Genomic DNA, 25,736 nt, shown 5'->3' with positions numbered 1-25,736 from the left:
TATATACATACAAGGTTTTAAAACACTGTAAAAATGTTTACGAGTAGAGAAGCGTTAAATTCTCGCTTTTATAAGTGCAAATCATTTAAACTTTAACACTGATTTATTGATGTGAAGTAGTACGCTAACTCAACTCTACCATCTCCTTGTTGCTGACTTGTGTTGTAACATCGGGGATGTTGTCATTGTATGCCAATTTACTGTCATAAATTTGGCATGTTAATTGATTATAAATTTAATCCAAAGTAAAATACCGACAGACATACAGGAAAGCAGATGTGTCGAATGGCTTGTGTTGCTTCATACAGATGAACAAACGGAGCGGATTTACAGAAGCTGACGGACCACAAAAGACTCAAGATGCAGTCACTTTATAAGACTTTTGTAAATAGTATTAGGCTTCTGAAATGTGTAGTAGTTCAGTGGTCGAGGAAATAAACACAGTCCGAAAATATCAACCGGTTTCCCCGAAAGGAATCGACTCCGAACGTTTCGAGTCGATTTTCGATTCCCAACGCCTCAGAATCGACGAGTCGATTCTTTTTGGAATCGATTCCCAGCCCTAGTGACCGAAAACAGCATGGTCACTGTACGCAGCAGTGTCGATTTTGAAGCAGGAACACATTGCGGAGGCAAATAAGCTTTTGTGTGTGTGTGTGAAATAATTAAAAAAGGACATTACACCTCGCACTGTTTGCGTTGGAGAAGTGACAATGCCTCGCTACGCACATCTGGTGATGGGTCCTGCTGGAAGTGGAAAGGTAAATTTACTACCACGAACTAGAGGATCCATAATAATTCTGCATTATTTTATTTAGTGTGTTTATCCATTCTAAGGTTCAAACATTAAAACCTGAGTCTGCTTTGCGTTATTGTGAATCATTGCTCTCTGTGTGGTATATTGTTTTTAATATTTAAATCCAGTTTCATTTCATATTTCATAGAGTACTTACTGTTCCACCATGGTAGAGCATTGCCAGGCCCTCAGCCGATCTGTACAGGTGGTGAATCTGGATCCAGCAGCAGAACATTTTGAGTACCCTGTCATGGCAGGTGAGGAATGGATAGATAGGCACACTTAGAGGGGGAGAGAGAGAGAGAGAGTATGGGACAGGTACAAGACACTTACTGTAAATAAGATATGTGATCTATCAGCAATTTGTTTCAATAATTTGCTTATTCATATTATAATAATTGACACTACATACAGGTCATTGTATTAAATGCTTAAAGTCCACTATTTTATTTTGAATATATGGGAGCAGGTAGTGGTGTCTAAATAACTCATTTTAAAGCTGAAGTATGTAACTTTTTTGGTGTTAAAATACTTTCTCCTTTCCCAGCTTAATATGCAGAGACAACTATAAGTCATTCATAGGTTAGGTACTGTGTCTCTGTGGCACTATGAAAATTACTGTTTGTTTTGAGCGACCCATCTTAAAAGAGACAATAACATTCACTCGAGCAATGCCGTGAGTTGTGGGCAGGACTGTCTGTTTGTTGGATCACAGCAGACGGGGGCGTTTTCAGAAAACTGTTTTGCGATGAGTCCGAATATCCACACCTCCCTACAATGTAGTATGCCAGAAACAGTATGCAGATGGGATTCAGCTTTAAGCATTTAATCATTGGCCTTTAGATCAAGAGGTCTTCAGTCAGTTGTGCCCAAACGTTTGACTGGTTGTGTACATGAATCAAGCCATTCCCATATTTAAGATGATCGTTTTTAAATATGCAGATATTCGAGAACTGATCCAAGTGGATGACGTTATGGAGGACGACTCTCTGCGATTTGGTCCTAATGGAGGACTGGTCTTCTGCATGGAGTACTTTGCCAACAACTTTGACTGGTTGGAAGATTGTCTTGGTCATGTGGAGGATGATTATATACTCTTTGATTGCCCTGGTAAGATGCTCTACATCCATATAATCATTTTTATGATTATTTTTTTTTAAGTATGCATGGTACTGTTGAATGTAATCAGTTAAAGGAATAGATTACCTACACATGAAAATTCTTTCATCATTTACTCACCCTCATGACATCCCAGAGGTGTATGACTTTATTTTTCTGCAGAACACAAAGATTTTTAGAAGAATGTCTCAGCTCTGTTGGTCCTTACAATGCAAGTGAATGGTGATCAGACCTTTGTAGCTCCAAAAATCATGTAAAGAAAACAGAAGTAATCCATGAGTTTGTGTTCTGCTGAAGAAAGTCATACACATCTGAGGGTGAGAAATTGATAAGAGAATTTTCATTTTTGGGTGAACTATCCTTTTAAATAATTTACTCACCCTCTTGCCATTCCAGATATGCATGACTTTTTTCTTCTGCAGAACACTATTGAAGATTTTTAGAAGAATACCTCAGCTCTGTAAGTCAATTCAATTCAAGTGAATGGTCTCCAAAACTTTGACACGCCATAAAGCACATACACTGATGAGCCAAAACATTATGACCACTCACAGGTGAAGCGAATAACGTTGATCATCTCCTAACAAGGCCACATGTCAAGGTCTGGGTAGATTATATGGTAAGTGTACAATCAGTTCTCGTAGTCATTGTGTTGAATGCAGGAGAAATGGGCAAGAGTACAGACCTTAGCGATTTTGACAAGGGCCAAATTGTTATGGCCAGACGGCTGGGTCAGAGCATCTCTGAAATGGCAAGGCTTGTAGGGTGCTCCCGGTGAGCAGTGGTGAGTACCTACCAACAGTGGTTCAAGGAGGGACAAACCACAAACCGGCGACAGGGTGTTGGGCACCCAGGGCTCATCGTTGCGTGAGGGCAACGAACGCCATCCCGTCTAGTCCGAACCGGCAAAAGGTCTACTGTGGCACAAGTCAATGAAAATGTTAATGATGGTTATGGGAGGATTGTGTCACAACACACAGTGCATCGCACCCTGCTGCGTAGCCACAGATACCCGTGATGACCCCTGTCCACCATCGAAAGCGCCTACAATGGGCACGCAAGTGTCAGAACAGGACCTTGGAGCAGTGGAAGAAGGTCACCTGATCCGATGAGTCCTGTTTCCTTTTACATTATGTGGAAGGCTGTGTACTGGCCGTGTGCACCGTTTACCTGGGGAAGTGATGGCAACAGAATGCACTGTGGGAAGACAACAAGAGGGAGGGAGTGTGATGCTCTGGCCAATGTTCTGCTGGGAAACCATGGGTCCGGCCATTCATGTGGATGCCAATTTGACAAGTGCCACCTACCTAAACATTGTTGCAGACCAGGTACACCCCTTCATGGTAATGGTATTCCCTGATGTCAGTGTCCTCTTTCAGCAGGATAATGCGCCCTGCCACACTGCACACATTGTTCGGGAATGGTTTGAGGAACATGATGAATAGTTTAAGGTGTTACCCTGGCCTCCAAATTTCTCAGATCTCAATCCGATCGTGCATCTGTGGGATGTGCTGGACCAACAAGTCCGATCCACAGCGGCTCCACCTCACAACTTACAGGACTTGAAGGACCTGCTGCTATTGTCTTGGTGCCAGATACCACAGGACATCTTCAGGGGACTTGTAGAGTCCATGCCTCGGCAGGTCGGCGCTGATTTGTCAGCACGCAGAGGACCATCAGCATAACAGGCAGGTGGCGGTGTTAAGGCAGCATAAAAGTAGTCCATTAGACTCCAGTGGTTTAATCCATGTCTTCTGAAGTAATTTAATCAGTTTTGGGTGACAACAGACCAAATTATAACAACTTTTTCACTGTACATTTAAACTCGATTATACTTTCTTTGTGCTGAAAGCATGTACAGAGCGCTAGATGGCACTAGGAATTGTAATCAATCTTGAAATCAGGATCGACAAGATTGCTGAAGATTTATAGTGAAAAAGTTATATTTTTTGGAGTTATGTTTTGGTCTTTTCTCGATTAAAATTGACTGGATCGTTATACGTAGAAGTCATGTGGATTACTTTCATGTAGCCTTTATGTTCTTTATGAAGCTTGCAAAGTTTTGGGCACCATTCACTTGCATTGTATAGACCTACAGAGATGAGATATTCTTTTAAAACTCTTCATTTGTGTTTTGCAGAAGAAAGAAAGTCATACACATCAGGAATGGCATAAGGGTGAGTAAATGATGAGAGAATTTTCTTATTTAAATGGACCATTCCTTAAAGGATTGTAATCACTCAGGATTGGTATGCCTGTATTGAGGAATGATGAAGAGCATTGTGTTCTTTGACTGCAGGTCAGATTGAGTTGTACACTCATCTGCCTGTTATGAAGCAGCTTGTGGAGCAGCTACAGCAGTGGGAGTTCCGTGTGTGTGGGGTGTTCTTGGTGGACTCACAATTCATGGTAGAGACTTTCAAGGTAAAATGCATATATTTGGTAAGCTGTTTATCATACGGCAGTAGCAAATAATGTCAAAAACAACAGTCTTGTTGTGTAACTTAACGTAAATCACTTATGTTTTAAGATTTATTTTAATTGGAACCGTTTCAGCACTTTTGAATTGTATCTTTAAACGCTGTTTTGATAAATTATTTATTGAAGTTGGAAATATTCTAAATATGATATTCGTTCAAATTCATTGTCTAGTTTATCTCTGGAATTATGGCAGCCTTGAGTGCCATGGTGATGCTAGAAATCCCACAAGTCAACATAATGACTAAAATGGATCTACTCAGTCCAAAGGCTAAAAAGGAAATAGAAAAGTATGTTTCTGAGAGACTTTTAAATTTGATCAATTTAAAATTCACTCTAAAATGTTAAGTCTAGTTAGAGACAACATATACATGATGTGACAGTGTTTACTATTTACAGGTATCTTGACCCGGATATGTACTCAGTGATGGAGGACAACTCTGTAGCTTTAAGAAGCAAGAAATTCAGAAAATTAACCAAGGCCATATGTGGTTTGGTAAGATGCCCATTACACAGATTGTCATTCTGCATAGTTAATGTTGATCAGCCTTAATAATCCACAAACGCTATTAGAGACAAAAACTGTGAACACAAATCCAAGAGTAATGTGGTCTTGTGTGTTAATTGGTAACTAGATAGGTAAAGTTTATCAAGACAAACTTAGATGTTGTCACAAAACCTTGTCTAAAAGTTAAACTAGTTTTTAAAGTTTGATGGTTAAATAGACTAGGGCTGTCAACAGGGTTGAATTCACTGAAATGTAACCAAAATTCAAATTATATTCAAATTTAAAGACATTACTTCAGTCAGGGTAAATCTAAAAGACATCTGAATTTTTTAATTGCCGTTGTCTCCTACATCCACGAGGGAGCAACAAATCAACATAAACCAATCAGCACCATGTTACAGTGATTTTTTTTGCTAAGAAAATATCTGGCTGTTAACAAATGTGTGTAAAATGATAGTCAAAAGTCTTAGCCAGTTCATATTCTCAAATCTAAAATAAAAAAGTAAAATGAGAATAGAAAAGCTTAAATAGATGGTTCAATTTTAACTTAGTGTTGTACCCTTTCTGGTGCCATAGTACTACAACAAACTTGAGCTTCATAATACCAGCGTTTTTCACTAAATACAGTTATATACATAGCAAATTTTCTGACAGCTTTAATACAGACAAAACAGTAAGACAAACAGCCAGCTAGCTAGATAGTCAGACTTCACAAAGACAGTCCGATAGATAGATGGATATATACAGTGCATAACTTTTTTTCACATTTTGTTATGTTGCAGCCTTATGCTACAGGGTTCCCACGGTCATGGAAAACCTGGAAATATCAGGGAATTTTAAAATTGTGATTGCCAGGCCTGGAAAAGTCATAGAAATTAATAAAATCTTCAAAGATATGGAAAAATCATGGATTTTTTTTTTTAGTTCATATGTTTTTAATTACTATGCTCTGTCCTAAGATATTTAATTGGGGTGTTGCATTGCACTGAATTAAAAACACATGGTGAAGAGTTTAAAATCATGTTATTTAGAATACCTGACCAATTAGAGACAATGACGTTCTGCTAATCCCCGCCCATTTTAGGATTCACGTTTTCAGGCTAATTGTCATTTACTCGCTTATTTCAGTGAAGTGTGTCTCTCTTTGCTAATTTTCACGTAACCTACTTTAGCATGTAATATTAGCTTTTACAGCTAAGTTTAGCATGCCAAGAAAGTGCACCTTTAACAATGCCTTGCTCAGCATAGTCAAGTATGAAAAATGGCTGGCAAAGGATCGGGATCCTACGGTGCCCGGGAAGGGACAGATTTGGTTCACTTAATTTTTGTCATTGCCACATCATAATAACCTGTGGGAACATGATAATATGTTGTGGCCACTAGATATTATGTTGAGGGAACAACATCATTATTTCATGGCCACAAGAAAATGATCTTTTTTATGTTAATGTAAAGGGCTAAAAAATACCTATATGAAGTGGGGTAAAGTCAGTTTTAGGCTCGATATTCGTTGGATATTCATTTTCTTTTACCCATACTCTCTGAAGGTGACAGTCTAACAAAAATATTGTTCGCACACTTGGTCTAAAGGGTATATAACTGTACTACAAGGGCCATAAAATATTGTACGCAGAACAGTCAACACTTGGTGTGGCTGCAGAATTATGTCTGAACATGCACTGATGCACTTTCATTGCCTAGCATACTCAAGGGACCATCTGAAAATTCCACCCACTATGCTGTTGACGTGCAAGTTAACATAAAAAAAAAACCAGTAAAAGTGCAGTATTTTCACATTTCAAAGGTTGTAGTTCCAGTGGATACTTACTTCAGGTGATTGTGGGGATGGGGGCATGGTCGTGTGTCTGTTTGTGGGAGAGAGAGAGTGGTGTGGTTCGTCAAACTGGTTGGCGTAATTTCTAACAGCTGTTTCTTGTTACAGTGATAGCGGAGGGAGACTTTAAAAAGCAGACAAACAGAGGTCACGTGAAGCCATGCAAGAAGCAGACGTGGGAGCGACGAGCTCTGCGCACTTTGCTAAATTTATATTTATTTTCATGTTATAATCTGGTGAAATTTGATACACCCAGTTACACATTTGCTCTTTAAGGCAAAACATGGCAAAGAAGTCAAAATTCTCGGGCTCTGGAGATATTAAAAGACACTTACATGTTCAGGATGAAAGCCCCGACAGGCCTACAAACCGGGGACTCGATTTGGATTGTGCGGTGGGAGAGGAGATCCAGTGTCAGTTGTCCAACATGTCGGTGATGTTGACGAAGGTTCTTGCTGACTTGGAGGATCTCGCTGTAATATGTTGATCGATTACGGCGATGGAAATAAAATTCTCTGAGATAGTTACAAGAGTGACTAATGTTTAGAGACGAATCGATTTTCTGGAATCATCGGAGAGGGAATTAACTGCTAATCCGCCAGCGACCAAAGTTGATTTGGAACATCTCCTTGAAAAGCTTGAAGATCTTGAGAATAGAAGCCACAGGAATAACATTCGAATTGTTGGAATTCCTGAGCATGAGGAGGGCAGAGATATGGTGAAATAGACCATTCCTAGACGAGCTTTTCCCGAGTTTGCTCGACATAACAAGCCAGGAAATCGAGCGAGCTCACAGATCTGCTGAGGGATGCCTCGATCGATTCTGGCCAGATTTCTGAGATCATCCGATAAAGATCTTGTGTTGTGCCAGGCGAGGAGCAAAGGGAAGATTTCTTGGAAGAATCACAATATTTTCTTGTTCCCGGACTTTGCGAGTTCGACAAGAGAGAAACGCGATCGGTTCAAGGAATGTAAGAAACTCTTACATCAGCGAAAGATCACTTTTGCTCTGATGTTCCTGGCCAAACTGAGAATAGAAACGAAGGTCGGTTGCAAAGTATTTACATGTCCCAATCAGGCAAAGTCTTTTATTGAATCAATGGGTGAGTAAACCATTGGGTGTTTCTCATATGAATGGGTCGACTTGCTGTACTTATTCTGGCTTTTGAGGAAGCTGGGCATCATTTTGGTTTCTTTTTTCTTTTTGCGTTGGCTCCGCCGAGTGGCTGGAGCTTGTTTTGTGAATAACACTTTTCTTTAAAGAAACTTTTGCATTGACGAAAGATTACTTTTGCATTGAAGTTCCCGGCCAGTTTGAGAGTGGACACTACAGATGACCGCAAAATATCTACATGCTCACACAAAGGATGTCTTTTATAAAGTTGACGGATTGTGTAAGTCATGGTATATACTTTTAATGCGGCCTCCGAGTGAACTGACTCGACCATCCGGGGAACCGGGAGGCCGGTTTTGTTTATTTTTGTATTGGTTCCGCCTAGCGGCTGGAGCTTGTTCTGTTGAATAACACTCCTTTGGAACAGCTGTGGATTAATCTGTTCGTTCTTCGTGCTTATTCCTCCTACTGGCTGGAGTGTTTTGTTGAGTATGTTTACGGGACATCGGAATGATTACGTCAATCGATGAACTCATAACAGCCGGCTCACTGAACATATCTGAACGGTTTTATATCAGCTGGAATTTGTTTTGTGGAAGATCACCTATTGACTGGGGTTTATTTTACAAAGTATTTTCTGTTATGTAATTTTGCCTCACAAATTTGTGAGGCAAAATTGAGCAATCCGATGGCAAAGATGTCGTGGGGGCTCGTGGGCATTCATGGACCTTTTGAGTTTAGAGGGATTGTCGCCGGTTGGCGCTTTCGTGTGCGGGGTTAATGCGCACGTTTTTCTTTTTTCTGTTTGTTTTGCTCGGGGGGAGGTTCGGGGTTTGATTATTTCACTAATGGGGAATGTGGTCTGCATAATTTTGTTTTTGACACACAATTCATTTTTTCTGCTATATCAAAATGTCAGATGTTAATATGAGTGGATTGTCTCTCTCCACATGGAATGTAAATGGGTTGGGGCACCCCATAAAAAGAAGGAAGGTTATTACTTTTCTTAAACGTAAGAAATATGATATAGTGTTTCTTCAAGAAACACATCTCTCCCCGCAGGAAGCTGAAAAATTTGGGAAGATATGGGGTGGACATTAAGTAAGAGCAAGGGAGTCATTATATTGGTAAATAAACATTTACAATTCAAATGTCTCAAAAAAAAAAAAAAAAAAGCAGCCAAACACACCAGAGAGGGGAGAGAGCGACATGACAGTGCGGTGCTGGCGTGTTCTTGGAGAATTTATATTATAAAGAGTTTATGTTAGTAAGAGTTTATGTTAGTGAGAGTTTACAGTATTGAGAGTTTATGTTTTTGAAAATTTACATTACTGAGTGAAAAGCATTAAAGACAAGTGTGTGAAGTGCACATCGGGCTAGAAAATAAAAACAGGCAAGTTTTTATTTTCTGGACTGATGTGCACTTCACACACGTCTTTGATGCTTTTCACTCGGATTGAGGTCAGGGCTTTGTGATGCCCACTCTAGTACCTTGACTTTGTTGTCCTTAAGCCATTTTGCCACAGCTTTGGAGGTATCCTTGGGGTTATTGTCCATTTGGAAGACCCATTTGCGACCGAGCTTTAACTTCCTGGCTGATGTTTTGAGATGTTGCTTCAATATATCCACATAAATTTCCTTCCTCATGATGCCATCTATTTTGTGAAGTGCACCAGTCCCTCCTGCAGCAAAACACCCCCACAACATGAAGTTGCCACCCCCATGCTTCACGGTTGGGATGGTGTTCTTCGGCTTGCAAGCTTTTTCCTCCAAACATAACGATGGTCATTATGGCCAAACAGTTAAATTTTTGTTTCATCAGACCAGAGGACATTTCTCCGAAAAGTAAGATCTTTGTCCCCATGTGCACTTGCAAACTGTAGTCTGGCTTTTTTATGGCGGTTTTGGAGCAGTGGCTTCTTCCTTGCTGAGCAGCCTTTCAGGATATGTCGATATAGGACTCATTTTTCTGTGGATTTAGATACTTTTCTACCTGTTTCCTCCAGCATCTTCACAAGGTCCTTTGCTGTTGTTGTGGGATTGATTTGCACTTTTCGCACCAAACTACATTCATCTCTAGGAGACAGAATGCGTCTCATGGTGGTCCCATGGTGTTTATACTTACGTACTATTGTTTGTACAGATGAACGTGGTATCTTCAGGCATTTGGAAATTGCTCCCAAGTATGAACCAGACTTGTGGAGGTCCATAATTTTTTTCTTGGCTGATTTCTTTTGATTTTTTTGATGTCAAGCAAAGAGGCACTGAGTTTGAAGGTAGGCCTTAAAATACATCCACAGGTACACCTCCAGTTCAGTACACCTCCTATCTGAAGCGAACTGACTAATTGTTTAAAGGCTTGACATCATTTTCTGCTGCTTAAAGGCACAGTTAACTTCGTGTATGTAAACTTCTGACCCACTGGAATTGTGATGTAGTCAATTAAAAGTGAACCATCTGTCTGTAAACAATTGTTGGAAAAATTACTCGTGTCATGCACAAGTAGATGTCCTAAACGACTTGCCAAAACTATAGTTTGTTAATATGAAATCTGTGGAGTGATAAAAAAATTTGTTTTAATGACTTCAACCTAAGTGTATATAAACTTCTGACTTCAACTGTAGATACATTTTGTTGTTTACTTTTTTTTTTTTTTTTTATAGTATATTTGAATACTGCATCTGTTTAATTGCACATGCAGGAAGATCTCACCTGTTGTAAGTTAGTCTATCCACTGGGAACTTACTACAAGTTGTAGTTATTTTTAATTATTAATTAATTTATTCATTAAATGTTTTCAGTTTAATTCATGAAGCAATGGTGTGGTTTTGTGATTTACAAATTTGCGATTGTGATTTCGGTGCCATTTTCAGAATTAAAGGCTAAATATTTGGGCATGGAAATTAGCTTTCACGTTATGGAAAACTCATGGAAATTCATTGGTTGAAAAGAGTGGGAACCCTGATGCTAAAATGCTTTAAATTATTTATTTTATTTTATTTTTCACATCAATCTATACTCCATACCCCATAATGGCAAAGCAAAAAACAGATTTTGATAACTTTGCAGAAAAATCTTACATAACACATTGACAGAAGTATTTAGACCCTTTGCTATGACACTTGAAATTTAGCTCAGGTGCATCCCATTTCTCTGGATCATCTTTGAGATGTTTCTACACTTTGATTCCAACTGTGGCAAATTCCATTGATTGGACATGATTTGGAAAGGCACACACCTGTCTATATAAGGTCTCACAGCTGAAAATGCATATCAGAGCAAAACCAAGCCATGAGGTCAAAGGAACTGCCTGCAGAGCTCAGAGACAGGATTGTGTTGAGGCACAGATCTGGGGTTAGGCTAGAAAAAAATTTCAGCTGCATTGAAGGTTCCCAAGTGCACAGTGGCCTCCATAATTCTTAAATGGAAGAAGTTTGGAACAACCAGGACTCTTCCAAGAGCTGGCTGCCCAGCCAAACTGAGCAATCAGGGAAAAAGGGCCTTGGTAAGAGATGTGACCAAGAACCCAATGGTCACTCTGGTTGAGCTCCAGAAATCATGTGTGGAGATAGGAGAAACTTGCAGAAGGACAACCATCACTGCAACACTCCACCGATCTGGGCTTTATGACAGAGTGGCCAGACGGAAGCCTCTCCTCAGAGCAAGACACATGAAAGCTCTTAAACAATAGAGAGTGCTTCCAGGGTGGAGTATAAAATTTAGGTGCTCTATGGTCAAGGGTTCATAATAGTCCAAAAAACAAAAAGCTGGATAACCATGGCTCTCTTATTAATTAAAAAAAAAACTTTATTATCACATGGCTTAATACAAAAGGTAAAACAGCTAGGGATGGGCAGATCAATCCTAAAGTATTGATACTTCCGATACTGATGTTGTATCAAAAATATTGATCCTCACACAAAAATATCGATTCTAAAAAATAAATAAACTAGAGATATTATAATTTGGTTACCATGAACATAAACAATAATGATAAGCTTCAAATGAATTAGAGTAATAATAAAGTATTAACCATTTTCATAGTAGCCTAATAAAAGGTACATTAATGACACCTATTAATTTAAATACATATTGAAAATCAGGTTACCATACCATGGTTTTTAGCAGTGTACTGTACACCATGACAGCAAGAAACTTACCCTGATATACATTTTGTTTATGTGGGACTATAATTACCGCAGGCATTTTGTTTTTGTTTTTGTTTTTTGTTTTTTAATGGAAAAATAAATTTCTTATACTTTTTACACATGTACTGTATATAAATGTACATTTTAGAGAACGGGTGCATGTGTTTTTTTATGGGGGGTCTTTCATAAATTCACAGTATGCCCACCTCTTCAGACACTTCTACACCAATGCTTCTGGAGTAAATTCATGCTAAAATAACACCGTATCTAAAGGTGACATTTCTTATTTCTTATAATTGTTTGTAATTGTTGTTAATAAGTCATTTACAAAATAGTAAATCATGGTTTTACTACAGTAATATTGTTGTAGGAACCATGGTTTATTGTGTGGTAACTATGGTTTAACTAAATCCCATGGTTAAACTGTAGTTACTGTTGTGAAACCATGGTTACTTTTTGTACGGGTAAACAAAACAGAAGTCTAATAATTTTCTGTTTAGGCTCACAAATGTAAAAAAAATATTTGAATTATGACTAAAAATAATATTTTTAATTACCCATTTTATCAAAAGAAAAAAAAATGTTATAGAACTAACGGTATTGGTGTCCTTATCCACAAATAAGTGGTATCGTCCATCCCTAAAACAGCGCTCTTACACATTTCGGCGTGAGCCTTCCTCAGGGAGAGTATCAAACAAACTTCACACTGGTGAGAGTAATATCAATTATTTAGTAAGTCACATGATCAACTTGTTAACTATAGTGTTAAGCATTTGCTATTGTTATGGGTTTTACTATTCAAAGGGAATATTACAAATAATGAACTTAACAAAAGAACAGAAATACAACTACTCACAACACACACACACACAAACTAAATTATAGAAAAGACAGGATATTTCATAGCATTTAACTTGTATATCCAAAAAGTCTCTCTTTGATTAAGTTTTTGTTCTCTGTATTTTAAGAGTAGAAGGATTACAGTTGTGCATTGATTTAAAATGCTTAGCCATAGCCAAACTCTTTATTACCCTCCCAATGGCATATTTATGTTCATACATTCTTACAATCGTCTTTTTGTTCTACCGATATAGAAAACCTTACATTTTGTGCATTCCAACCTGTTGATAACATGAGTAGTTTTACAATGAATTAAGTGTTTGATAGATTAAATCTTAATTGTTTTTCCATCTAGAAAAGTATTTTCTTGTACTACATTATCGCAGTGATTGCATCGATGACATTTAAAACAACCCTTAGGTTTATCCCCTAACCAATGATTTTCACGAGTGGGTGGTCGGTAACTATGTATTAATCTAAGCATTTTTCTAAGTCCTTAGATTTATCCTCAAAATCTTGCTCTTTGTCACAAATCCTACGCAGTCTTTGAAATTGTCCAAACGGTATGTTTTATATCAATTTAGGAGGATGGAAACTCTTAGCATGAAGAACCATATTTCTATCAGTAGATTTCCTAAATATTGATGTATGTAAAAAGCCATCTTTATCTTTACTAATTTCAAGCTCCAGAAAATTAATCTTTTCCTTATTGTACTCTAGGGATAGTTTAACATTTCAGTTAGTACTATTAAGATATTGGTGAAATGATATTAGATCTTCCTCTGAACCCGAACTAAATGGGATAACGTCATCAATGTAACACCCCCACAAGATGATATTATCTAAAAAAACAATTTGACATGAAAGCCCACTTGGAATTTGAAAAAAGAGCACCTAAAGGACTCTCAGACTGTGAGAAACAAGATTTTCTGGTCTGATGAAATGAAGACTGAACAGTCTGGCCTCAATTCCAAGTGTCATGTCTGGAGGAAACCAGGCACCGCTCATCACCTGCGCAATACCATCCCAACGGTGAAGCATGGTGGTGGTAGCATTGTGCTGTGAGGGTGTTTTTCAGCAGCAGGGACCGGGGGACTGGTCAGGGTTGAAGGAAAGCTGAACACAGCAAAATACAGAGAAATCCTTAATGAAACCCTGGTCCAGAGTGCTTAGAACCTCAGACCGGGCCGAAGGTTCACCTTCCAACAGGACAATGACGCTAAGCACACAGCCAAGACAATGTAAGAGTGGCTTAGGGACAACTCTGAATGTCCTTGAGTGGTCCAGCCAGAGCACGGACTTGAACCCAATCGAAGATCTCTGGAGAGACCTGTAATTGGCTGTCCACTGACAGTCCCCATCCAACCTGACAGAGCTTAAGAGGATCTGCAGTGAAGAATGGCAGAAAATCCCCAAATCCAGGTGATCAAAGCTTGTCGCATCATACCAAAAAGACTTGAGGCTGTAATCGCTGCCAAAGGTGCTTCAACTAAGTACTGAGTTAAGGGTCTGAATACTTATTTCAATGTGATATTTCAGTTTTTTCTTTTAATACATTTTCAAAGTTATCAAAAATCTGGTTTTTGCTTTGTCATTATGGGGTATGGAGTGTAGATTGATGTGAAAGAAAGCATTTTAGCATACGGCTGCATCATAACAAAATGTGAAAAAATGAAGGGGTCTGAATACTTTCTGAAAGCACTGAGTGTATATATATGAGAGAGAGAGAGAGAGAGAGAGAGAGAGAGAGAGAAAAGTTGAGAGAGCAACTTCAAAGTAGATCAAAGGCCTTGTGTTGGTTGTTTATATTTGAATTTTTTTATAGTTGGAGTTGAATTAACGAGCATGTCGTTGGCTCATTTGAACAGTCTATCAATTTAAGTATATGAGGTTTTCCGATTTTGTATTATTTGCTGTACAAAAACCGTAAGTCTGATTCATTGGAAAGGACATAGGACACTGTTCCAGAACAGTCTGAATGTCTGTACCAAGTGTGATGGATGTAGCTTCAAAGTTAGTGTTTTGATCTTGGTTTAGGGATTTTGAAATAACCCTAAACCAAGTTTGTAAAATAACAGTAAATATTAATAAATTACAGGTATATCCACTCTTAATGTTTTGGAGGCACAAGTTTTACAAGCATCCTATACAAAAAAAGTTACAAAATATCACTGCTTTCTGTAGATTGATGACTACAGTTTGGTCCGTTTCCTGCCCTTTGATCGTACTGATGTGGAGGGCATCAACATCGTCCTGCAGCACATTGACTTCTCCATTCAGTATGGTGAAGACTTGGAGTTTAAAGAGCCCAAGGTTTGTGCATAGGGTTACTGGGATATTCTATGATTCTTATTCTTATTTTACTGTCATTTATTGGCAAGAAAAACACCAAAGTGTACCATTATGTGGCTTATTAATTGTAAAATTACAATGCTGTTTTAGATCAAATTATAACACATTTTTCTTTCTCTCTAGGACGTTGATGAGGAACCGAGTAACACAAATTTTGATGAGTTCTTCCAAGACAGAGTGGACTCTTAAATTTAAGCTTCATGCAGGACTAAGTTAGGAATGTGTTTGACTGTTCTGATTCAAGCGCATTTAAGAAATAGTTTCACTTATTACAAAAACATCTTGTCGCTTTCATAATGTCATTGTTTGAAGGATTCAACCCTAACCTTTGCCATGCCTCAATCTTAGCAAGAGTTTTATAAAATGTTATCTTTTTTTAGAATTGTATTTATTTTTGCAATAAAAATGTGCAAATGACAAATGTGGTGTTTCACGTTTAGGATTTTGTAATTCATTACATTCTGGCCATTTCTTGATAGGCATTTATAGGAATGGTTCACCCAAAAAATTCTCTCATCATTTACTCACCCTTATGCCATCCCAGATGTGTGTGACTTTCTTCAGCAGAACACAAATGAAGATTTTTTGAAGAATATATCAGCTCTTTTGGTCCATACAATGCGAGTGAATGGGTGCCAAAATTTTGAAGCTCCAAAAAATCATACAAGTCAGCATAAAAGTAGTCCATATGACTCCAGTGCTCAGAAGCGATTTGATAGGTGTGGGTGAGAAACAGATCAATTTTTAAGTTCAATTTCACTATAAATTCTCCTCCCTGCTAAATCTCCACTTTCACATTCTTCTTCTTGTGTTTTTTGGTGATTCACATTATTCATGCATAGGCCCCCTACTGGACAGGAAGAAGAATTTCTGTAAAAAATTGACTTAAATATTGATCTGTTTCTCACCCACTCCTTTCATACTGCTTCAGAAAATATTGATTTAACCACTGGAGTCATATGGATTACTTTTATACTGCCTTTATGTGATTTTTGGAGCTTCAAATATTTGGCACCCATTCACTTGCATTGTATGGACCTACAGAGCTGAAATATTCTTTTAAAAATCTTAATTTGTGTTCTGCAGAAGAAAGAAAGTCACACACATCTGGGAAGAGTAAATAATGAGAGAATGTTCATTTTTGGGTGAACTATTCTTTTAAAATGTCCCTGGTATGCTCAAAAATGTTGTCAAGGTAGGTAGCTCACTAGGTTTTGAGACACAACCTGTGCCATCAAAGTCATTTTGAATATTAAAAAAGAACTTGGTCTTGTGGCACTTGGTGCCTGTTTATACCATTTAAAAAAATTGACATACCTGTATGAATGATGTTCAAACAAATTCTAAGGAAATGCTGAGAAACAGAAGGGCAACAAAGCTGAAGCTCGTTGGCGCCCTCACTGGTCATTCTCGGATGTTGTACTGGAATCTCCACCGTAGAAACTTCCTGTATCGTTGTTGGGTGGGACAGCGGAAGCGTTGACAATATATTTTTGCCTGCCAAATTTGGGACGTATTTTACCAAAATGCCGGTAAGAAATCTTTAAGTTTTACTGTTTTAATTATGGATGTATCTGTGGGCCTTATGAGCAATTGTGTCGCGTTTAAGAACAGAAGCGAACTAGAAAAATGCGTTAGCATTAATAGCAATGCAGCTAACCAAAAAAAATGCCATATTACTCTTGACCATTTTCTGCAAATGTAGCATCTTTTCATTTTACAAATACATGTTGTATTATGTTTCATTTCGTCACCTGTTATTGCTAAAGCTATATATACAAGTGTTAGAAATATGTTGTTTGAAATGAACAGTCGCATCTGGATGTGATGCAAACCACTGGATTTTATCAGCTGCATTCTGTGCAATGATCACCTTGAAATCTTAGTCTTTTTTAAAGAAAATTTAACATATCCAAGTAATAATACTATATGTTTTTGAAATCCTCCGCTCTCTGCAGGCTTACCACTCAAATCTGATGGATGCAGACACCAAAATGGTGGGGAACATGGCATTACTACCCCTCAAAACACAGTTTAAGGGTCCTGCTGCTAAAGAAAGTAAGATGCAAGTGTTTGATTTATATGCATACATTTCTTTTGCTTGACATTACTTGCTTGGCAGTACTGTGAGATTTGAAACATGTTGTTCTTCCTTAAATGGCCATTATTAGTGCAGAGTTTTGACTTATCAGCTGTTTACTTCCTGTTTCCATGTTCAGCCAAAGACACAGATATTATCGATGAGGCCATCTACTACTTCAAAGCCAATGTTTTCTTCAAGAACTATGAAATTAAGGTAAGGGACGACTGGCTATGCAGCAGCCCATTCAGGAAGTGTAGAGAGCTTGAAAATGTACTTGCATGCATTAACATGTGCTGAGTTAGGAATGGCATACTAGTACCATACTACTGTTATTACTTTTGCCATATGTGTCTGGCAGAAATAATAAGAGTAATGTGGTACTATTATGCCATTCCGAACTTAGCCAATGCATTCTCATTAAATCTGCTACCTGGCTATGTTTCGTCCTGCTTCTACAGATTTTTCTAGATAACTTTAATTGCTAAGGGAAAGAACTGTTCTTCTTTCTGCATCGTAATAGATTATTAAAGGGATATTCCGGGTTCAATACACATTAAGCTTAATCGACAGCATTTGTGTCATAATGTTGATTACCACACAAATAAATTTCGACTCGTTCCTCCTCTTCTTAAAAAAAGCTAAATTGAGGTTACAGTAAGGCACTTACAATGGACGTGAATGGGGCCAGTATTTGGAGGGTTTTAAGGCAGAAATGTGAAGCTTAAAAATGTATAAAAGCACTTAAACGAATGATTCTGTTAAAACTTGTGTATTATTTTAGCTGTAAAGTTGTTTAAATTGTCGTTTTTACAGCCGTTTTAGGGTTTGTTGACTTTACGTTGTCATGGCAACAAAGTTGTACAATTGTCTAACTTTACACAGAAAAGATTAGTACGTGATTTTAAAATCATGTTAACAAACATATTGTTTACATCTTGTGACTATACTTTTAAAATACTTTTGAGTTTTTTTAAAAATCACTTCCATTGTAAGTGCCTCACTGTTACCAAGTTTGTTTGTTTGTTTTTTTTAAGAAAAGCAGGGACAAGTCAAAAATAATTTTTGTGGTAATCAATATTTTGCCACAAATGTTGTAGATTTAGCTTAATTTATATTGAACCCAGAATATTCCTATAAGTTGTTCTGAAACCCATTTACGTACGAACCTATGCACATAATGTTCCTTTTTACTGGTATGGTTGAGTCAATAGTGCTCTTTGTAGAGTCATATCAATGGCCAGTATATAATTCCATTTTGTGAGGCAAATAATATGTATACCAAATTGCTGACTTATTTTACAATATTTTCTCAAAATTCACTAAAATATTTAATAACAGAAATTTTGCATTATCCATTGACAAAGCTGTTTTGCTGCTCAGCCAATCAAACATGGTTATAGATTGCTTCCGCTTATCTTAAAATGGCCAAATATTGGCCATAACTACTCTTTATCTCATAATGTCAAGTTTAAGTTGATTATCAGATGCCGCCTTGTAAGTTGCTGTTGTTTCTTAATGACATTTATGTTTTTGATAGAATGAGGCTGACCGAACTTTGATCTACACCACTCTTTACATCTCTGAATGCCTCAAGAAGCTCCAAAAGGTAACTACATTGAAGCATATGAGCTTCATTGTATATTTGTATAAACATTCAGTGATTGATTGTTTATCGGTTGCATGAGTTAGTAGTATCTTTTAACCTTCTTAAAAAACTAACTACACCATTCTAAACTATTTACAGTGTAGTTCAAGGGGCCAAGGAGAGAAAGAGATGTACACGCTGGGAATCACCAACTTCCCAATCCCTGGAGAACCTGGCTTTCCCCTGAATGCAATGTATGCTAAACCCTGCAACAAACAGGAGGAAGGTATGGGCCAATACATTCAACACTTAATAGGGTCAGGTTGTTGGAGAAGGGTATAGCTGCAGGTATTGCTCCAAAAAGGGGCGGTCGCTCCAAACCACCATTGAAGATATACGGAGCCCCTTACCTAACCCTTTCCCTAACCTTTGCCCCCTTTTGGAGTAACCCCGCCCTCTTGTGGAGATTCTGCCCCCATTTGGAGGTCTACACCTACTTGGATTGTTGTGGTCTGGCTTTCATTATGATCAGTTGATGATTTAAATGATGATTACCAAATTGATCTAGATATTGTCTTTTTTTTTCCACAAATAGAAACAATGAGGGCTTACCTGCAACAAATTCGACAGGAGACAGGACTGAGATTGTGTGACCGTGTGTTTGACCCTCAGACAGACAAACCAAGCAAAGTAAGGCACATTAAAAATCAGTCAAATCTAGTTAATTGAGAAATGCAAGAGAAGTGATGGGTCATATTTCACCTCAAAATGAAAGACAAAAAGAAAGCATATTTTGGATTTCTTTTTATTATTATTAAGCCGGTTTTAAGCACATATTCACTATAAAGTCTCATTACTGTAATGTAAACATTTATTTCTCTGAAATGCAGTCATTAAAGTCTTCCTGTAAAGACAATGCTTTTTAATTAGCCTTTTAATTTAAGTGCTTTGGAGAATACTTTTTCCAAATTAAATGATAATAATTCTAATATGATTTTATTTTTCAGTGGTGGGTGTGCTTTGTAAAGAAACAGTTCATGAACAAAAGTCTGTCTGCACCTGGCCAGTAAGAAACATCTCGGGATCTCTCTTGGTACTCTGGATCTCTTGGGACACGAATGGCATTTTTCTTTGATGTCTGTTTTTGTTTTTTCTTCAATGTGTGCAATTGTGTTCAACCAGATTCTGTAGAAGATAATTTTTTACTGGTGATATCAAACATATTTGATTTCCGGCCTGTCATACATCATGTAAAACAGGAGCAGATCAAATAAAATCTAATAAAGACAAAGTGTTTCTTGCCATGAATGAAATTTTACTACTAATACACTTGGAGCAGATGGAGTTCATAGGAATGTTTTTATTTATTATCTGTACTTATTAGGCAAAGAGCATAAGAGATTGTTGCAAGAAATAAATGTGACATTGCTCTACATTTAGTGCTCAATTGGTGCCAAGGACCATACAAGTTCAAGAAAGATCAGTCAACACACTTTAAAGCCAGTAAATCAAATGAAAATATGACGAGGCTAAATTGAAAATGTACAACTCTTTGCTCAATAGCTGTCTTCTGAACAATAAGAAATTAAATATGCAGTAGTACACACCAAACAAATAATTTTGCTTAGACAAAATCTTAAAGTCATGTGTTGCCAGGACTCTTATGCACCTTTTGAAGTTGAGGTAACTGCTTTTTGCATGAAATAATTAAGACATAAACCACAGGACAAAGGCAAGACTGATAAGAAAAACATAAGAACAAACAGATATGTAAGACAAATGCTACATTTTAATGAGCAATTACAAGATGAGGCCTTGGTAAACAGAAAGTGAAGAAAGAGACTACAACCATAAATGAGGTTACAGAACTAAGTGTGGGGGAAAACATCACATACAAATGACTCGACTGATAAAGCTATGGTACAATACATATTTACATACACAAAAAAAATACAGCTTTTGAGCTTACCATTTATACAAAAAAATATTCTGTCTCTCATGCAAATATCGAACTTTTTGGTTTGTCCAAGAGGATTCCAGACATTGAGATTGACTTGACATCACGGAATACAATTTTCCTTTCTTACAGGAGAACAACTTAAGGCAGAAGAGAAAGAGATGGCCCTTGCTGAGAGACACCTATGGTATTGTTTTAAGGGAATAGGGCTGTTTGACGTGACATGTTCACACTCTGACAATCAACCTCTACTGGTACCATAAATGCACAAAACACTCCAGAATTGCATAAAAGACTTTGTTCAAAATTGATGGCTCAGTGGCAGATAAAAAAGCGAGTCAAAACAAGTATCATGCAATACATTTCATCATAATTAAGATAATAAATAATCCAGACACACTAGAGGGTGGGGGGGAAAGGACAATAACAAAACGTGCTAAAATTCACACATTCAGAAAAAAATTGAATTATAATCCTATGGTTGCTTTCCTTTGATTTCACTAACTGGTGCAACCCCAAATAACTGGTGCAACAGGCTGTCGAGAAGTGAAATGAAAGTTTGTGATTGAAGTATCTGAGGGGGCATTGTTTGAATTTGATTTAGGCAATGAAGCATTATCACAAAAATTTGATAGACAATATCAGTTGAATCTATTAAATTTATATGACCTTTTAATAGGTTTTAAAATCAACACAGAAACAGGACAATAAATCCAACTGACATTTCTGTTGAGTTTGACCAAGATATGAAACTGATGGGAACTGATACCACATTATATGTACTAATAAACGTAACAGTGATGAGGCCCCTAGTCGAATGCCATCTCTTGGCTTTTTCTCACGCAGCGGGCAACTTTCCTCTTGAACTCGCCATTAGGATCCTCTCTCCACTCTTTCTGCAAGCCAAACACAAACAGTACACTTACAGTCATTTCTGCAGCAGAAAAAAAGCTGCTTTACTAGAGATTTAGTATTCACTAGACTTACAGCTGCATCCACATTGGCTGGTGAGTCACCATTGGGGTCGGCTAACATGGAGATAACACTAATCATGATTGTCTCTACAGTGTGGATGGGCAGCCAACGCTCCTCAGGTTTCTCATAGCCAAATTTGTCCTCTCCTGGTTCATGTAGGATGGAAATGCACACATCTCCATTCTTTGCAACTGTGGTTACAAAGAGATGAAGAATATTATTAGTATCAGCCAGCTGCAGAAGATGTTACCTTACACTGACATACGCACTCACCATTAGGATGCCAAATCTCAGTAATAAACTTCATCTTGGGAGGTCGAAGTGGGTAATCATGAGGGAAAATTAGATTCGCCTTAAAAAATCCACCCTCACTACAAATCAAAAATAGAAAACATGAGAACTACTTTTTGGATCTGTTTCAGAGGAAGAGATTACTGCTTTGGAGAAGACAAGATTAGTAAAGTTGGCATTGACAGGACTGGTACTTACAACAGAGTGTCCTGTGGGCCAATCACGACAACCTCCCACTGGTAGATATCATCATCATCAATAAGACCAGCAGAAAAACCTTCCACTGGGTTTTTGTTGAGCTCTGTAAAATCAAGACACAATACAAACATGCATTGCATTAGCATCATAGAGCTCTAAAAATGTAGGAATAGGGGTGTTCCCTGTACTGATGAACATGTGTTCATCACGTGTTTTGCAACTGTGTTGAAGCAAAATGATAATAATAATAATACTAAAACTTATGAAACCAAAGCATATGTTGATGTTTTGTTTCCATGCTGGCAGATCAATTATTTGTCAGTGACACACTAAATCGTGTCAACTGATCCAATGAGCAGACCAATTTCTTAGTTTTTACAACGTATTTTACACTATAGAGTAAATAATTAAACTAACAAGTTTGGAGAATATATTATCATTTTCTTCGCTGGAAGGCCAAAGCTGTGTGATCAACATGCTTGAATCTCACCAACTTATTCAGCTAGCATGCTAGCAAAGCCTTCTGACCTTATTACTTTACAAGTGGAAAAACGATATAAGCTCTTACATAAAACTCTGACACAATCGGTATTGTTACACACCATGTTGTCTGCTAAAAGAATGTGCTGAAAATAAGAATGCAACAGGAAAAGAAAAAAAAAAAAACATACTAGAGTTGTACTCTTTGTGCTAACAGTTAGCCACCTACCTGCTAGCTGTTTTCGCAAAAGCAGGGCCGATTGCTCAGTCATTTTATTTAAACTAATTTCAATAAAATATACAATGTCGCCAAAGAAAATAGAACGAAATGATGTCACAGATATCAAAGTTGTGCAACACAGAGCTGTATGGCTTTTGGAGTGTATTTGAGGTCTACTTCACATGCGCCGACAACAGATTCATGTCATACTAACCAGGCGGCTGTGTCTAAAAACCTAGTGTGCTGCCTACTTAGGGTCTTCTTCTTCTTGATGGCCGTTCACTCCTACGAGCATTACCGCCACCTACCGTATTTTATGTTCTACATCCTTTTGCCTAAAAACATGATGCTCTGCCAAGATCATAGAGCTATGTTGTGGATCTGGCATCAGATGGCGCTGCGTGTTCAGCTCTTCCTTCCTTTACCAAATCCCCACACAGTCCCAATCCAAGCATTTTACCATATTATATTCTTCTGTCTAAACCTGTGTCAAATAGAAAGGTAAAAAGTGCTTTATACACCTGTGTATCCGCCAGACCCAAAATATCCTCTACACTTACAGATCTACCCTCAATGCTCTCAAATAAGTTTTTACAATATTCATTATACTTATCACATACCAACAGTACATGCTCCACAGTTTCTAACATCCTACAGTTGTCACACAATCCATCTCTGTGCTTACTCATAATTGCCAAAGTTGAGTTTAAGACTGTATGTCCCAGAGCCTATAGCTTACAATACTTCCTCCCTTCTGTTCATTCCCATAGACTTGCCACTATCTTCCTGATTTTATAAAGCCACCTACATTTGCTACTACTATCCCATCTTCCCTGCCATTCTTTATTTTTAATTCTACTTAGGGTCTGTGCAGTGTATGTGTATTAGACCTTTTTCACAGCAAGCGCCATCTTTGATTTTTGACGGGAATGACAACGAGGTTGTGAGGGGTAGGCGTTCAGTCACTTAAATGGACTGTACTGAAGTTTAGTGTTTTTGGATCACTTACAAAACATTGAAAAATTATATTTTTAAAAACATTCAGTAGACAAAGATGGCGCTACTTTGAATAAGAGACGGGGAAGACCTGCCTGCAGAAGGATGGCCGGAAGGGCAACACCACCCCTCTAGGAAGGGAGGGGAGGGGAGTAGTCAAGCCTGAATGTGATGAGGAGGAGGGTGTGGCCGGGCCGTGAGGATGCACGCCTGGCGCTGAATTGTCCTAATCAGCCAGGAGGGGTATAAAGACAGCCAGAGGCACCAGTTCAAAGGAGAGAGACACACACACGTGTCTGCTGTGTATGGCTGTGTTCCAAGTCGCTTTTAACATCCACTGCTAATTTTGAACAAGTATTTTGTGTGACTCAGAAGAATGAGTAGTCTCAGAGTGATTCGTTCATTTTGTGTTACCTGTGCATGCGCATTGCACTACCTCTGTTTGTTATGTGAAAAACGCATCTGTACAGTAAACAGAAATGATTAGTTCACCTCTCCAGATTCCAGAGGTGAACTAATCTTTCTGTTTCTCATAATTTGTCCTTGGCTGCATTATCAATTTTTCCTTATTGTTACTATAATTAAAGTTTGCGTAAGTAGACGTGTTGGGGGGTGGATTTGGCTATTGAAAATGTAACATTTTAATTTAATTCTGCTCATATAACAAAATGACTTGAATAAAGATTCATTCATTTTGCTGAACGAGACTCAAAGATTCAAGTCAGTAAAATGATCCAATCTTCCCATCGCTACTCTGAAGTATGCTTCAGGCAGCTCCATATCCCACAATGCAACACGATTGTGACATGGCAGCAGATTGCTCTTCATAAACCCCGCACCACACAACTCTAATGTATGATGGAAGTGAAGTTAGTCAATTAAGCAGTTTAGAAAAGTTATACTGAGATTTAACAGCATACTTGTAGCTACCTTAAACTGTTTATCACACAGTTATAGCCTATGTGTTCATTGTTATGTTAACATTTTCGTTTGTGTAAATCTTGATTAATCCTTTCTAACAATTCATTCTAATGAAAAAAAAAATTAAACATACGAGATTTATACATAAGCCTCTGAAATCAATCTTCGAATTTTTTTTTTTTCCTTCTTTCTCACGTGCAAAAATCACTAAATAATTCCACAAACTGACATCAGCCCTCAACATGCTCCAAGTGATAAAGGGTTTAGGGTGTTCCAGTTAAACCCATTGCACGTCATCTGCCCAGTAGTGGACACTCGCGCAACGTAAGCAGTGACGTACATCCAAGTTTGCAAGGGAAGGGGATACAGTTTTTAAATGGAACGCAGCCTGTGTGTGTGTGTGTGTGTGTGTGTGTTTATATTGTTTAACTTTATTTATGTAATTATGTAATTAAAGTTATATTGACTGTTCTGCTAGTTCCCTGCAGGTGTCTCCGTAGACCTTTGTAAAAGTCGAAGTTTAAAGTTGTTTAGACTGACACGCGTCTAAAAAAAGTGACGCTCCTGAGCAAAACGCTATAAAAAAAATAAATAAAAAAAAACAACGAGACGCAGCGCTACGGTCGAAGACGTCAAGCGTACGTTTATTTAACACGTTAGGTGTGAACAGCCGCTTAGACTGCAGTTATGGCATCTAGCGTAGGCTACAACATTTCTGAGTCATCAACGTTCCGAGTCATATGCGCATAAAATGCTGCACTCGCTCATGATGCCCCCCAAATGCTGGCTAGGTAGGTAGCTAATTAGGTTTTGAGACGCAGCCCAAGCCAACTGGTCCAGA

At 38.0% G+C, this 25,736-nt stretch overlaps 3 protein-coding genes across 3 annotated transcripts; 2 read left to right on the top strand and 1 right to left on the bottom strand.

Annotated features, from left to right (window-relative positions):
- Positions 1–561: 561 nt before the first annotated feature.
- LOC127431091 (GPN-loop GTPase 3-like) lies at positions 562–15,760 on the top strand. Its single transcript, XM_051681348.1, has 8 exons — positions 562–761; positions 945–1,053; positions 1,739–1,906; positions 4,215–4,339; positions 4,568–4,683; positions 4,793–4,889; positions 15,022–15,150; positions 15,313–15,760. Exons 1-8 carry the CDS (start codon positions 714–716, stop codon positions 15,376–15,378), a joined length of 858 nt encoding a protein of 285 aa, XP_051537308.1. The 5' UTR covers positions 562–713; the 3' UTR covers positions 15,379–15,760.
- Positions 15,761–16,553: 793 nt separating this feature from the next.
- LOC127431095 (actin-related protein 2/3 complex subunit 3-B-like) lies at positions 16,554–20,159 on the top strand. The gene is made up of 7 exons (XM_051681352.1): positions 16,554–16,721; positions 17,148–17,247; positions 17,409–17,485; positions 18,810–18,878; positions 19,017–19,143; positions 19,453–19,547; positions 19,865–20,159. The coding sequence occupies exons 1-7, from the start codon at positions 16,716–16,718 to the stop codon at positions 19,925–19,927; spliced, it is 537 nt and encodes a 178-aa protein (XP_051537312.1). The 5' UTR covers positions 16,554–16,715; the 3' UTR covers positions 19,928–20,159.
- Positions 20,160–20,626: 467 nt separating this feature from the next.
- Positions 20,627–23,217, bottom strand: LOC127431096 (ubiquitin-conjugating enzyme E2 G1-like). The gene is made up of 5 exons (XM_051681354.1): positions 22,988–23,217; positions 22,279–22,381; positions 22,063–22,160; positions 21,802–21,980; positions 20,627–21,710 (listed from the first exon to the last, which is right to left on the bottom strand). The coding sequence occupies exons 1-5, from the start codon at positions 23,028–23,030 to the stop codon at positions 21,624–21,626; spliced, it is 510 nt and encodes a 169-aa protein (XP_051537314.1). The 5' UTR covers positions 23,031–23,217; the 3' UTR covers positions 20,627–21,623.
- Between the last annotated feature and the right edge of the window lie 2,519 nt (positions 23,218–25,736).

This window comes from Myxocyprinus asiaticus, chromosome 40, assembly GCF_019703515.2.
Source record: "Myxocyprinus asiaticus isolate MX2 ecotype Aquarium Trade chromosome 40, UBuf_Myxa_2, whole genome shotgun sequence".
In the NCBI taxonomy this organism is placed as follows: Eukaryota; Metazoa; Chordata; class Actinopteri; order Cypriniformes; family Catostomidae; genus Myxocyprinus; species Myxocyprinus asiaticus.
This window is presented reverse-complemented; position numbering and strand designations above follow the sequence as displayed.